The sequence below is a fragment of the Acartia tonsa genome, chromosome 6 (genome assembly GCF_053477335.1).
Source record: "Acartia tonsa isolate MP-2025a chromosome 6, ASM5347733v1, whole genome shotgun sequence".
Taxonomy (NCBI): Eukaryota; Metazoa; Arthropoda; class Copepoda; order Calanoida; family Acartiidae; genus Acartia; species Acartia tonsa.
Window position 1 is genome coordinate 47,291,878 of NC_137265.1, and position 14,833 is coordinate 47,306,710.

The window sequence follows — 14,833 nt, forward strand, 5'->3', positions numbered from 1 at the left end:
ATGTATATACAGACAACTACCTCCCTTCCTTTTTCAAACACCTTTTTCGTCTGCTTCTTAATTATTTTCTGCTATTTGGCTGTGTTAATATAAGCGACACCATTGGTTGATTTTCAATGATCTAATAGAAAGGTTGCACAAGGCGGTTGCGATGGGGAGATACAGTTATTTAACCCTTTCTCCCTCTAGCGTTTTACTCTAATAACTGGTCATAATTATGGAATGGTATGCTTTCATCAACTTTAAATTGATTGTCTTAGCAAAATGTAAAATTGATAACATAATATTTCATTCTTTTCAACTTAAGCTTCAAATAACTAGAGGCTTCAAACCAAGCTTCGATGGTTAGTAACTGTAAAAATAGCCTAAAGCCAACCCAGTATTTATGTTTAGCCTATCTGAAAAGCATAATTTAACAGGTACAGCCATTAAAGTCTCTTTTTCTGTTCAAAATAATTCTTGATATTTATATACTGAAACTTTATGGAAAGTTTTGATTCGAATCTTAATCTTGTCATAGGGACGTATGGACCGACCCGCCCTAAATGTAGATATGCGTCGCTACTTTAAAAAAAAGAGGATTTGCATGACATTGCAGTTAAATATTCATTGTTCAACCAAAGCAGAAAATTGTGAATCAAGGCCATTTCAAAATTCAGCCATAAGCTTTTTTCGAAAACAGGGTGCAAGGTATAGAAAATTTTCTATATTGATGTATGTCTTTCTGTCTGTCTGAGATCTATCTTAGTTAGGGAGGGAGAGGATAATGGAGGTACAGTAAATCTCAGAGAGAGAGAGAGATGGGACAAAACACTAGTCCCCAAAGTTTTATAATAACGTTTTCTTATTCGTTAAATTAACAATTTTGGAGACTTTACTGAATTTTAATTGGTTAGTTCAATAAATTGAGTGATCAAATGTTTGAACCAAAAAGTGTAATCTACACAAGGGGTAATTTTGAGCATCATCGTTAATTTATCGGCCATTGTCTTATCCCTTAGATCCATGGTTTTGGACAATTCCTTTTCCCTTTACAATTCTCCCTTATTGATAAACTCTTCAATTGTAATTTATTTGCAAATCTAACTTTTAAAAACAATAGGTAACCAGAAATTTTGTTATATTCTTGGTATTTTTGTTAGATTTAATGCTATTTTATGCTTTGCCCCTAAAGATTCATTAACGTTCTCTCATTCCATAGATTAAAAACTTTTGGAACATTTAAATTTGGGTTAAAAAACATTTTTAGTATAAAAAAAATCTACCAAAGAAAATTTACTTCCATTGTCTTATCCCCTTAAATTTCTGAGATTAATTAAAACTAAATATAATCCATAGAACCATTTAAAGGATTTTATTCTAATATAACCTGAGGTGGATTCTTAAAAAAAACGTTTTGGCTCACTAAAAATTTTGTGAAAAATCCTCCAAAATCGCATAAAAAATCTACAAAAATTAAATAAAATCATAAAGGGGTTATTAACAAAATATTTTGTTTAATTATTGTTGATTTTTTTATGCGATTTTGGAGGATTTTTCACAAAATATTTTGTCGAGCTTCAAAGATTTTAGTTAGCCAGTGAGCCAAAAAGTTTTTTAAGAATCCACCTCTGAATGATAATGCATATTATTACATTAATAACTAAAAGCTAATTTCCAGAGTTTCCCTTTGTCAATGTTTTTGTATATTATCTCTAAGCAAAAAATGTCTTATTCATTTATCAAACAATAGGAAGGAATAAGTCTTTTTTTCTTCACAATTTTGTGTGAATTTTAGGTATTTTGTAAATGTAATCACGAACACATTATTATGTTATTATGCATGTGCTTTTTTTCATCAAACAATTTTATGGAAACAATAAGTTTTTTTTTCTCACAACAATAAGTTGCTTACGTGATCATCTATGTCAATGGTATTCATTGGTTGCGCAGAAACCTTAAATTTTACTGGGCCGTGTTAATAAATCACATTATAGGACATTTCAAATCCGTTAAAACAGAAAGTTACAACTGGTCTTACAAACGGACTAAAGTACATATCCTGTGTATTGAGAAGCTTTGATATTAAAAACACTTTGTGTCTTTTTTTTATCGGTTCACGCCTTTTTCATTAAAGCTTTATAATTTGACATCTTTTTGATCATTTTATTGAAAAATCATGAATAATATTATGGTAAATTATAAATTATTTGGAGAATGAGGTTGGAAGCGGATAACTTAGGGTCAAACTTTCGTATTTAATTTTTTGACAATCAATCTTTTAATTGAATGGCATTTGCCTTAGGGTCTTATCACTGCTTGCGCCTGTGTATGGGTCAAAGCATTGCAATCCACCTCTAACCAATTACTATTAATGTGTCATACTAGTGTCATAACAAAGATATTTACATTTCCTAGAAGACATAAAATAGAAACAAATAAAAAGAACTAGCATATTTAATTAAAAATTGCCAAGAGAAAAATCACTATGTTTACGCCAAAGTGCTGAGATTCCCTCCCCAACCTAATTGACACATGTATGTAGAACGATTGTAACAAAACTGTCATTAAATGAATTGCAAAAAATTCGATGATTTCTTAATCACTTGTTAATAACATATATTCAAATGTAATTGAAATTACCCCGCAATTAAAAATCCATGAAAGTGTTTCTTCAAAAACACCAAAAACTTACATAGCAACTTTTATAGTATTAAATGACCAAGCAGATTTATTTTAACTTTTTTTTCTGTGCTATTGCCAGGGATCTAAAGGGATAAGACAATGACCGATAAATTGATTTACATCCCCAATGATGATACACAAAATTACTCCTTATATAGATTAGCAGTTGAAATGTCTAGACACTTAACTTAAGGAACCAATCAATCAAAATCAAATATTAGTCCCCAAAGTTGTTGAGGCAACGAACAAGAAAACGTTATTACAAAACTTTGGGGACTTCTGTAAAATGTCTAATGTCTCCCTCTCCTTGTATGATTGGCTTTTTCCAGATATTATTTAGGATATTGTATTTTTTTTCTCGTATTCATTCGAATCCGGTGGATAGGAACCGGTTCTCATCCATACGAAAAAACTATGTCTATATAAAAATGTACAATCATAAGATTAAAACTAGTTTTTTTAGCCCGTGCCTTCGGCACCTCGGGGCTAAAAAAAACTAGTTTTAATCTTATAATTGTACATTCTATATCCGCGAAAAGCGGTTTATAATACGATGAAAGAAATAACTATTCTTTCAACAAAATATTGATGTTTAGATTTGCAGGTTTAGAGAAACATACCAAAATGTAGAAAATGACCACGTCATATGATTGGTTCGCAACCTGATTAATTAGCCATAGAATTTTCTTCCTTCATTTCTATAATAAAAGTTATTGTTATTGAAAAAATTTCCAAAACATATGCCTAGTCAATATAAGTAGTTGGATTGTTGAAATAGAAATAATTTGCTACTGCTAATATACCAATTTCTCATTTAAATTATCCGATTAATTTATACCGTCCCTATCTTATGATACAGCTGCTAGATATCTAGTCTTATGATTTACGATCCTTGATATCTTTTGATATAGCTACTAGATACCTTTGCTTCTTATGTTACAGTAAGCTACTAGATATCTTGGCCTATCATTTGCTATCTTATTATACAGCTAGCAACTAAATATCTTGACCCATCATTTGCTATCCTTCCTATCTTATTATACAACTATTAGATATATTATCCTATCATTTGCTATCCTTGATATCTTATGATACACCTATTAGATGTATTATATATCATTTACTATTCTTGCTATCTTATGATACAGCAGCAAGATATCTTATCCTATCATTTGCTATCCTTGCTATCTTATGATACAGCTAGCTTCTAGATATCTGGTATTGTATATCTCTGTAGGATATAATGTGTAAAAGTTCTCACCAATTAACATTTATCATATAAAAAAAAGATTACAGTGGCTCTTTAACCAAGTAATTATGGAAAAATTAATGCTTAACCCGTGGAATTAACGAAAATGATATATAGTGTGCCTTCTTGCTGTCGGGGAGGTGTTGAGTTTGAGTCTAGACCACACCGGGTCATACTAAATACTTTAAAAATGGTACCTACCGCTGCTATGTCTTGCACGTGACATTAATAATGATAGTTGGTGAAATATCTTGACCCATAAACAGCTGCAACTCATTACCTTTCACAGTTAGGACTTTAGACAAAAATCATGCAATCAAATTGCTGATTGTCTGTTGGATGTTACTTAATATTCTATAGTTTGCTTAAGATATTGCAACCTTTTACAAGCAGATAAAGCCCTTGAGGTTTTCTAGTTGATTACTTGATCTCAATGATCTTGCAATATTGATGTCAAAAAAGAAATTATGTTTTTATCAATTTATGGCTTTGCTACTCATTTTTTATACCATCCTTGTTATCTTTTTTCTCGGTCACACAAGCATTTTTTACTTTCCTTTTCACTTACTAATACATTATATAAATACACAACTAAATATTACTTTCAAAATTACCAGGCTGCGTCCCGTGCTTTTAATACGTTTCTAGTGGCTTTGGAACCGGTTCTGATCAATACTGAAAAATCATTTATTGTCTCGCATTACAGATATTTTTTAAAATTATCACCATTACTGTTTGCTCTTTCGTTCGGCACCTTGGAACCAACAAAACTGGAATTAAATCTTTTAAATTTTCATTTTTCATTCTATCCGTGGAAAGCTGTCGTTAATACGATTCGATAAATAGCTTATTCTTTTAAGCAGTAAGCTTCCTAAAGGAAAAGAATAATATTTTCTTATACAAAAAGAAATTTTATTTTGTCAACAACTATTTTTTAAATCATAGACAAAAGAATATTTCAGTTAAAACCTCTAAATCTATTTTTAGACATATGAACAATATCATACTGTAGTTAAAGTAGTTTCTTTCCTTATACATTTACATTTCAATATTTGATTGTTGATATCTTTTAATCTTTTAAGTTGAATGAAAGAGTAATAAAAATAGATTGTCTGATAATTTCTTGTTTTGCAATAGACAGTAAAGATTAACTTCCTTATTTTAAGTAATAAGTTATTGGTCCATGACTTAAAAGGATTGTCAACTTTGGAAAAAAAATGTTAATACTAATATCATTCTTTGGACAATTCTATTTTAGTTTTTTTTTGTTTTTCTATTAAGATCTTGTTAACCACTGTATCGTTTTTTTGAGTTTTCAATTTTACGAAATCTTAATATGATTAGGCTACAATTAGATTTTTCGCCCTTCATGGGAAATAGATAAGTGTCTTTTTTACCCAAATGAAATTAATGCCTTCCCTCAAATTTAAGTTTTTATTAATACAAACATAAATTCCTTAATAAAAAAATGTCCTATCCCTGTGTATTCCTGATTTAACTAATCGTGATTTAACAAACATTATCCTTGAAAATTAAATTCCAATTTTTTGCAACATTCGTCTATGGATGGATATAAAATACGTGGATATACTGACAGGGGAAAATTTATCGTCAATTAAGATTGCTAATATTTACCTCATTTATTGGTCAATTCGTTCCTTAAGTAGTAGGGAAGATGATTTAAAAATGGTAGATGGAGGGTTACGTTTTTTTAGCCAGCGACGAGTGCATGATGCAACATCCAATTAATAATATATCCATTTGTCTATGGTTTTGAAATCATTAAATGTTTTACATGATGACGATTTGATTAAAAGGGTGTCTGACAAATTCGAATGTAAAACTAATATCTTTAAGTTAATTATAAAATATTTTGTTTTGATTCATATGTGTACACAAAAAACATACAAAATTTGCTTATCTCTTTTGGAAATAAAAATTTTTTTCATATTTTCCTCAAAAAAAAATATATTTGGTTTTAAAAATGATCATTTAGATATTTAAAATCAAAATTAAAAATTCCGCCTTTATTTAATCTTTATACTCTGCATTCATTGACAATAATCGTTCTTGAATTCAATTGTTTAAACATTATTAAGTTAAATGTTTAAGATCAGAGCTGGATCTTTAAATCATTTTAATGATTGAAATTATTTAAAGATCCAGCTCAGGAAAGTAGTGATATGATAATAAACGATGATTTAATCTCTCGCCATATTTTGTGGATTTAAAGTGTTGAAGATTGATTTAACCGCCATTGTCCTCCTCCCTCCCTGGGTTGAAGATACATATGTTTTACTTTGAAAAAGACGTTAACTAGTTCATAGGAATTAATCACACTTTTTTTAAGTGTGTGTGTGTGTGAATGTTAGTGTCATTGTGTGTGTGAGTATGCAAGTCATCAAAGAATTTTGGATGCTCTATAAGCAAAATTGTAGGAGTAGAAAAAGCCGTAGCCATCAAAAAGGTCCAGTAAGTTTCTAGACAAAAGTCGTGCAATCTAATGGAAACCTCAAGAGGACATCAGATTGTAAAATTAAAAATATACTGGTACCCAATGTTTTTTTTAAGACAAACATTTTTTTATTTTCGCTCAGAAACTCAGAAAGAAATTGTCAAAAATTTTCTACTAATAATTTTAATCTATATTATTGGTAACTTTGTTTATCATCATTGGAGATGTACATCATATAACTGTGTTAATTGTCATTAAAACTTTTCTTTGGATGTAATTCTCCTTGTGTTTTGGTTAGCACGCTTCTTTTTTTATTCCAGGAAAGCACATTCTTCTCTTAGAATAATGGATACTTTTCACACCATACACACACACACACACAAACACACATACACACACACACATATGCGAAAAGGTACATACTCATGCAAAAGCTGATGGTATGCTTTGATATAAAAGCGAAGCCTCCACTTAAATTTCACTTGTGTCTGTTGGTTTGAAGCTCATTTTATGGTTCTTATTAACTTGCATATTGTATCTAGTGGCATTTATTTATATTAAGATTATTTTCGCTCATTTACATTGTTTATTCTTGTTTATTAATTTCATATTTTACTACTTGCACGATGAAAATGATAATTATTTCATTTCTTATGCCAAAGTCAAATTCCTAAACATATAATAACTAAATGCATTTAGATGTCTTACTCTTCCTTTTGCTAAACAATCACCGAACCCCCATTGCATTATACGCCGTTTGCCTTATCAGCCCTCCCCCCCCCCCCCCCCCCCCACCCGCTCTTTATATCCTCTTTACCCCCCGATATGTCTAGCGATAACCTCCGAAAAAGCAAGTATAACAAACTTAACGGCTTAGAAATTAATAGAATAAGTATTTAGTTATACATTTCTGAATCTTCTTATAGGTTTGTTTACCAAAAGCCTTAGCTTTAACTCTTAAATATTTTATATAACTAATACTAGAAACCTAAATCTACCATGTTGCAATAATGTTATTTTGGCAATAAGGTTATGTTTATAAAATAACAGTACAAGGGTTGTCATAAGCCGTCCCCGAACAGTGAGGGAGTTGACATTAGGCTATTTCTTAAACTAGTACCCAAAGTTTTATGATAACGTTTTCTTGTTCGTTGGCCTAACAAACGTTTCAACCATTAATATTAATTGTAATCCATAGAAGGGGAAATTTTGTGTATCATTATTGGGGATGTACATCAAATTATCGGCCAATATATTTTTATCCCTGGTCTTCGAACCTCTTTATTTTTCAACTTTATAGTACAAAGAATTATGATAACAAAAAATGCAGTGCTTTCACGGTCAATGGTGAATTTCCAATATCAAACTCTTTCATAATTCCAGTAAATAAATAATAAGAAATTTCCTTTAATTTAAAAAATCAATTTATCCTTATGAAAAGATTAGCTTAAAACCTATTATTGGTGCTCTTTTAAATAGCCTTAAACCTACCCAAGGGCAATTTTATTATACAGTTTAAGAGATCTTAAGCAAAAATCTAACCCACACGTTCACATTATATAGTGAAATTAACAATTACAAGTACAAATATTAGATTCTTATTGACGAAAACATTCTTCAGTTTGGGAAGTGTTAAAATTAAAGGGGTAGGTAGGTTTTGCTAAAATTCTGTGAGAGTTTTAAATCTTAAAAACTGTAGTAATAAGTAATATTAATACTAATTATGTGTATTCCTTATTGAATAAGAACCATAAACAAAAAAAATTTGTATTATATTTAGTGAATATCATTGTTCTACTACTGTTTTTAAGCCTTAAAACTCACACCTTTATGGAATTTTAGCACAACCTACCTCCCCCTTTATCAAAATTTAAGTAATTTTTATTTTCATTTATACTATTTTTTTACTATTTTTTCATACAAGCTATTAGGTATTAATTTCAAATATTGCAATAATTATTTTTTTTTGAAAAAAATATTGATGTGACTCCCTTCCCCCTGGGTTTTATGCAGCAGAGAGTTTCTGTACAGCTGTTTTCATAGTAAATAAATAAACTTCAGTTCACCAGAGAAATACCTTTAATCAATATACTAACTTTTTTACATTATTTAATTTATTTTTACAGTGAATTTTGTTTTTATATTGTTATTTGAAGTACTAACGGCTGCGCCAATATCATATTTATTATTTGAAGTTGGAGATTGAAAAAATAGACTAAAAGAATCTTAATGAAATAGTCTAAAACCCTTTTTAGACCTTTGTGAAACTTCACTAAAATGAAAAATTAATAAGTTTTGTGTTAAGCGGATCTAAATGAAAGACAAAAAAATAACTACTTATGTAAAATAGAAATAAGTGATATATTTATAATTTTGGTTTTGTTCCAACTTATAATTTTAATCTACAGAAGTGGTGTTTTGTTTGTCATAATTGGGGGTGCACAATAATATATCCTCCCTTAAAACCATATTTTTATTGCTGCGCTATTTAATTGTTATCATGATTATTAGATGATTTAATTTAATACTTTTCTTGCATGTGCCGAATACTTAATACATACATTAAGAAAGAGGAATAGATAAATCGACAAGGAAATATTTTTGGCATTTATCATCTTCAGGGTGTTTCTTTATGTGTTTGTTGAGTTTTCTTTCTGAAAGGGATAGATTCAAGAAAGTTGTGACAAAAAATGCTTGAAACACTGAACATTTTATTCTTTTAAAAAGATATAAACTTAAAAAGTGACTTTGTACTTTAGTGACTTTGTTTACTTAAAAAAAAATTAAAAACATTAACTGACTGGCCGACGGAAAAATAACGTGCATGGAGAGTAGATACGCTCTTTTACAACACTTTTTATGCTTTTTTATTGTTTCCTTTTTTTTATAGAAATAAATACATACATTGCTTTGCAATGGCTTCATATGAAGAAAAGATAAAAGTATTATTTTGATGTTTTAATCCGCAAGTAATTAAATATTTATGCTAATAAATATTTTTATTAGATAAACTATTTTCACTAATTTGCATTATTTTATTAATGGCTTTGTCACTAACCTCTATAAATAAGATAACCTCTATAAATAAGATGGAGGTACGAACTATATTTTTTTGTGAAATTAAAAGATTGCTTATTGAGGCGGGGTTACTTACCTCAAGCAAGAGTTTAAACAGCCTTAAACCTTCTCTGGATCAAATACTTTTTCCCCTAAAAATTGTTGACAGCCGTTTACGTAATCTTATTTGACATGAACTCTTCTATTGAAATAGGTTTATTTTGTTTTGAACTAATGTATCGAAACAAATGAGTTACCTACTTTATGTATTTTTGACTTTAGAATAGTGTTTAACTATAAACTTGTTGATTTTTATTTGCGAAATTATTCTATAACTTGTGTATGTTGGAACAAAATATTCCTCTAAAAGATAAGACACACAAATACGCTTGCAACAGAGACATATATTAATGCTTATAATTTTGGTGCTAATAAAAACATTTAATTGTTACATCTACAAAATATGCCTAAACTCCTCTTAAATATTAAGGAGAATGGTTTGATTCTTAAAATATTTTGTATAATGATGTACTTTTATATTATTTTTATTGTTAATTTGTTTTTTCTTGTTAAAAATGTATTTTATTTTGTAAGGTGTATAAAATGTAAAATGTATATTATTATACCATACAGTGTTATCAAACCACCAAAGATCAGAAACCAATAAGAGCTTTTTTTTAGAAAGAAAAAAATCTTCCAAATATAACCAAACTAAAACCTAATAATAGCGCACAAAAATAACTTATTAGTGATATAGTGATAATTATAACTTATAATTGAATGATTGAAAAAGTGATTTTTAGTGATACAAGAAAATTAAGAATAAATAAACGAACATAGATCAGAATTAATATTAATAGTATGACTGAGACAAGGCTTCGTGGCTGTCATCTTCATGACCTAGGCATTTTGCAATTGTATTATCAGAAAAGTCTATTAGAAACTGAAAAGATGTGTTTCCTACAAGAAACGATACAAATTTCATATGCTTTATTTTGAAACACTTACGAGTGAGTCCTAAATTTCAAGGTAAAGTAGGGGGCAAGAAAATAGCCTAAAATCATCTTAGGGACTTCTATTAAGAACTTAAAAGGTTCAGTGCTAAACGATATCTTAATGGCAGGTGTCTACATTTTTAAATTAAGTGATCTAATCCTTTGATTGCGGATCGTTTTGATTCAGTTTGAATTGTTCTTTGTTGAGAGCTTTTACACCTAACTTTTACATCAGTATAGTGATAAAATGTATTGTTTTCTAAGGAATTTTGGGAATAGTTAAAGGCCTACAAGATTTTCTTCAGATATATAATCCCTCCTAGCGAAAATGATGTTGAATAATTTTCTTATCAGTTTTTATGATGAAAAGAAGAGGCAAGGCCGTGCAGGTCCAATGATTTCAAGGGATACAGGGAGAGATCAATGGATAAAGATCATGTTTTTTGACACACCTTAAATTGCTTTGTAATATATATATTATTTGATGAGAAACCATTTTTCCTCAAATTTATCCGGAGACTAAAAAAGTATTAAGTTTTGACAATGCTTTAAGATGGAAATCTCAAAAATTCATAAGTCACTTTTTATTGGCGGAAAAACGTAGGCAAATGGATTTTTCCTGCATTTTACTGATTCCTTTATCTTTGACTTATAAAATTGCATTTCCTGGATGATAGGAGTTACAAACCTTTAATGCTTGACCAATAACCTTACATGCAGAAAAGCTACTCTATGTGTTGAGGTATCCTTCTATAATATAAAGTAAAAAGTTTTTAGTCTGAAGCCTATGATTTAAACAACTACTATACTGAACAGATTAGAGTAAAACAGTAGAGGGAGAAAGGGTCAAACAACAGTATCTCCCCATCGCAACCACCTTGTGCATTGTGATACCTTTCTATTGGGTCATAGAAAATCAACCAATATGGTATCGCTCATATTAACACAGCCAAATTTGGACATTTAGAAAATGGAAGTCTTAGGTTATATATATTATCAAAGTTATTTCACTGTCATTTAAATTCTTGAATAAAATAATGTAATCTAGGGAATGCTCATAGGTCATAAGAATCTTCACAAAAAAATCAGACGCCTAAGTCTAGTTTTCCCCATTGCCGTACGGACAAATGGACAGACGGACAAAGCACGTTGTTGAATATTTTCGCTACCTAATACTAATACCAATCTAATTCAAAAATATAAAATGTAAAAACAAGGAGGAAACTATTTGAAGCCGCGGACACGAAGTCCAATGATAGAATGTTGTAGCCCTGGCTCTCCATCACACAGGAAATTTAAATATATGATTATAGCAGAGTAGCTGCTCTATAATTAGAGTATGTACGTTTGTCCATCAATGAAAGTGAGATAGACATAAACCAAACTAAGGGTTGGCCAGTTTTTTTTAAATCTTGATTGGGTTGTACAAACTATCAGTGTCTAAACTTTTCTACCAATGATTTAAATATACAGATGGGTAACTTTATTGATTGGGGATGTCTTATCCCTTAAGATCCCTGACGTTAGCACTTTTTGCATAGATTTACCTATAAGTTGTGTAGCTACTCTATAATTTAAGCAGTATAGTAAATATATATTGGATGTTAGCAGTCAGAGTTCAATATCTTTAATGGAGAACACGTCACTTGGAAATAGACTGAACACTTATACTAACAATAACAGGTACTAATTAAATTGTAAAATACAGGAATAATTCAAAGAATGATAAATTGTTGTACATCCCAACTGTATATAAGTATCATTGGTTTTCAAGTTAGTTCATTAAAAACCTTTAGTTGCTTAACTTTTTTTAGGGCGAATAATAAGGGCAAAATAAGTTAATCTTTTCTAAAAGGATTTTAATTCAATTAAAGCTATTAAAGGAAAAAACATAAAATTAATTTTCTCTTTTTATTTCTTAGAGAAACAGATTTCGACTTAAATTCTGTGAAATATCCACGCATGTATCGTGACCATTTGCTGGCACCTGGCAGCAGTACAACCCTACCTGGCCGTCCAGCCCCGCCTGCCATGAGCCTGCTGGCAGCTGGCGGACCTCCTGTAGTTCCGCTTGCACCAGCTGGAAGCTCGCTGCCCTATCATCCTTATGGAAATGGTTCTGGTCACTTAAGGAAAGATTTTAACACAACTGTTCAAAAAGGAAAGTCTTTCCCACTAACTTTTCTGCTAGTAAAAGTACCTAATTTTAAGCTTTTTATAATTTTTTGATTTCTGACACTTTAGTTTTAACACAGTCTTGCTTTCAGCGGAAAAGTTAATATTTGTTTGTATTTGCATTGAATATAAAAAAAGAAGAGGTTTCGCGATTTTCAACAAAAAAAAGTTGTCTAAATTCTATTTACAATATAGTCTTGGGCGTGTAAGTGTACCAGGAGTAGTGCGAAGCTCCAGAGTGCCTGTACCACCTCTACGCAGCTCCAGCTTCTCTACCTCACAATTTAACACCACAGAATTTAACCAGGTATAACTTTCTTTAAATGTCGCGTTTGCTTTCTTCTGTTTCAAATCTACCTTACAATTTAATTGTGTCATTTCTTTAATAATTTTCATTACACTAGAATAAATTTACATTCTACTTCTATATTTCTTAAGTACAAGTGGTTGCGCCCCTAGGTTCTAGGTGCTTAGTTATCGACAGAGGAAAAGGGGGAAGACAAATAGTTCAAAACCACACCATGCCATAAATTTTAAATAATACAGCCTAAAACCATCCATGGACCTTTTAGAATCTGAATTAAAAAGGAGAACGTAATCGTTTTAGTGCTTTGTAAGAGCTAACCTACAACACAAAAAAATCTCCCTACTTTGTTTAATAGAATGTCTTTTACATACTTTTAATTTTTAGATGAAATATCATTTACAACTGTTGGCTAGCCTAAAATATACCTTGACTAATGCTAATGTAAATAAGATAAATAACAAACATATTTTCTCTTATTTAGGGCCTTTGTGCGGCCTCCTACTTGAAGTCTCACTTGCAGGATCCAGTTACCAGCAGACTTGTCTGCAGGTAATAGCTTTGTGATTGTTACTGATGGATTAGACATAAACCAACCAGGTATCTAAAGGGATAAGACAATGTTCTATAAAATGATGTACATCCCCAATTGTGACATACAAAATTACCCATTTTGTAAATAAATATTATTGGTGGAAACGTTTGAACCAACCAATCAAAATTCATTAAAAGTCCCCAAAGTTTTTAGGCCAACGAATAAGAAAACGTTATTATAAAACTTTGGGGACTAGTGTAATAAACAGCCCATTATCCCATCTCTCTCTCTCTGAAAACCAGACTTTTTTCAATCTAATTGCAAAGCCTTATGGATATAAATAGATGAGACTCTGGACCATAAATTGATGTACATCCTAAATGATTATAAACAAAAGTATTTCCACTGTTGATTAAAATTGTTACTTGTTAATTGTATAGCTAAAACCTACCAATTAAGTTATATCGAAGTGCCCTAAAAACCTGAGTTGAAAAGATAACATTTTCTTCACACAAATTATGAAACCCATTTATTTTGAATGTTCATTTATTTTAGAATGGAGCATTGCCGAGATTCCCAGGTACTGGGAGGAAGCAAATGGAGCCTGGGCCAGCCAGCGGCCCTCCTGCAGGCCACCAGGACCAGGTCTGTGGACACAATGTCCAGGCCCACCAACAAACTAATTGATCCTGTGTCACTAAATAACTCTAGGCAAACATGAATTTATTTTATTTATATATGGAGAAGAAATTCGTATTTTAATTTTTTTCTAAAACCTTCTAAATATGAGATCTTGGTAACAACTACAGTATGCCTTAATTCATGTTGCTAACCAGGCCAAGATCTGTTGATCCAAGCTGGAGCCACTACCTATCCCAATCACGGCGCAACCACTCCCCGCACCTCCATCCAGCACCCTCGCCCTCCCCAGCACTAGCTGCTGGCGGCCTAGGATTCCGCCGCCCCTCACCGCTCGACTCAGGGTTTGATTCTGCCAAAACTTACTCCCCCGATTTGTCGCACTATTCGGATCAATCTGATGTTTACGGCGGCATGATTTCGCCGGTCATTGTTTCTTCACAAATGCTGCCAACCACAACTGCTGCTGCGACTTCAAAGTTAGCCGCTAGCGGCAACACAGCTGTCACACCACCGACGGCGGCGAAACAAAGCACAGGAAAAGGCAAGTCTGGTTCCAAAGACAGGCCCAAATTGTCAGCTCCCAAAGAGAAGAAGCCGTGTGAAAGGCTCTATAGATCATGTGATAGAATTTCAAAGGAATAATAATTTACAAATTACACACATTATCCCCTTTTATCAGTACATATGTTTCTAATATTTTAAAGCAAAATATTCAATATTTCGATCATGTTAAGCTTGAAAAGTAGTTGTATTTCTA

General features: G+C 31.1%; 3 protein-coding genes across 10 annotated transcripts in view; 2 read left to right on the forward strand and 1 right to left on the reverse strand.

Moving 5' to 3' along the window:
- Ced-12 (engulfment and cell motility Ced-12) overlaps positions 1–14,833 on the reverse strand; it is a 260,223-nt gene that overhangs the window by 107,201 nt on the left and 138,189 nt on the right. The gene's annotated exons all lie outside the window — the stretch shown is intronic.
- The window catches only part of shot (dystonin-like protein short stop), a 347,219-nt gene that overhangs the window by 48,188 nt on the left and 284,198 nt on the right, over positions 1–14,833 (forward strand). The gene's annotated exons all lie outside the window — the stretch shown is intronic.
- On the forward strand, positions 12,033–14,718 carry LOC145323461 (uncharacterized). Its single transcript, XM_080165863.1, has 6 exons — positions 12,033–12,103; positions 12,343–12,585; positions 12,791–12,902; positions 13,384–13,451; positions 13,990–14,145; positions 14,271–14,718. The coding sequence occupies exons 1-6, from the start codon at positions 12,051–12,053 to the stop codon at positions 14,716–14,718; spliced, it is 1,080 nt and encodes a 359-aa protein (XP_080021989.1). The 5' UTR covers positions 12,033–12,050.

Excerpts from the sequence above, each read along its gene's own strand:
- LOC145323461 (XM_080165863.1), top strand. The coding sequence starts at position 12,051 with ATGGAGAACACGTCACTTGGAAATAGACTGAACACTTATACTAACAAT. Across the intron at positions 12,104-12,342 it reads ACTTATACTAACAATAACAG|AGAAACAGATTTCGACTTAA; the intron begins GTACTAATTAAA and ends TTTATTTCTTAG. Across the intron at positions 13,452-13,989 it reads ACCAGCAGACTTGTCTGCAG|AATGGAGCATTGCCGAGATT; the intron begins GTAATAGCTTTG and ends CATTTATTTTAG.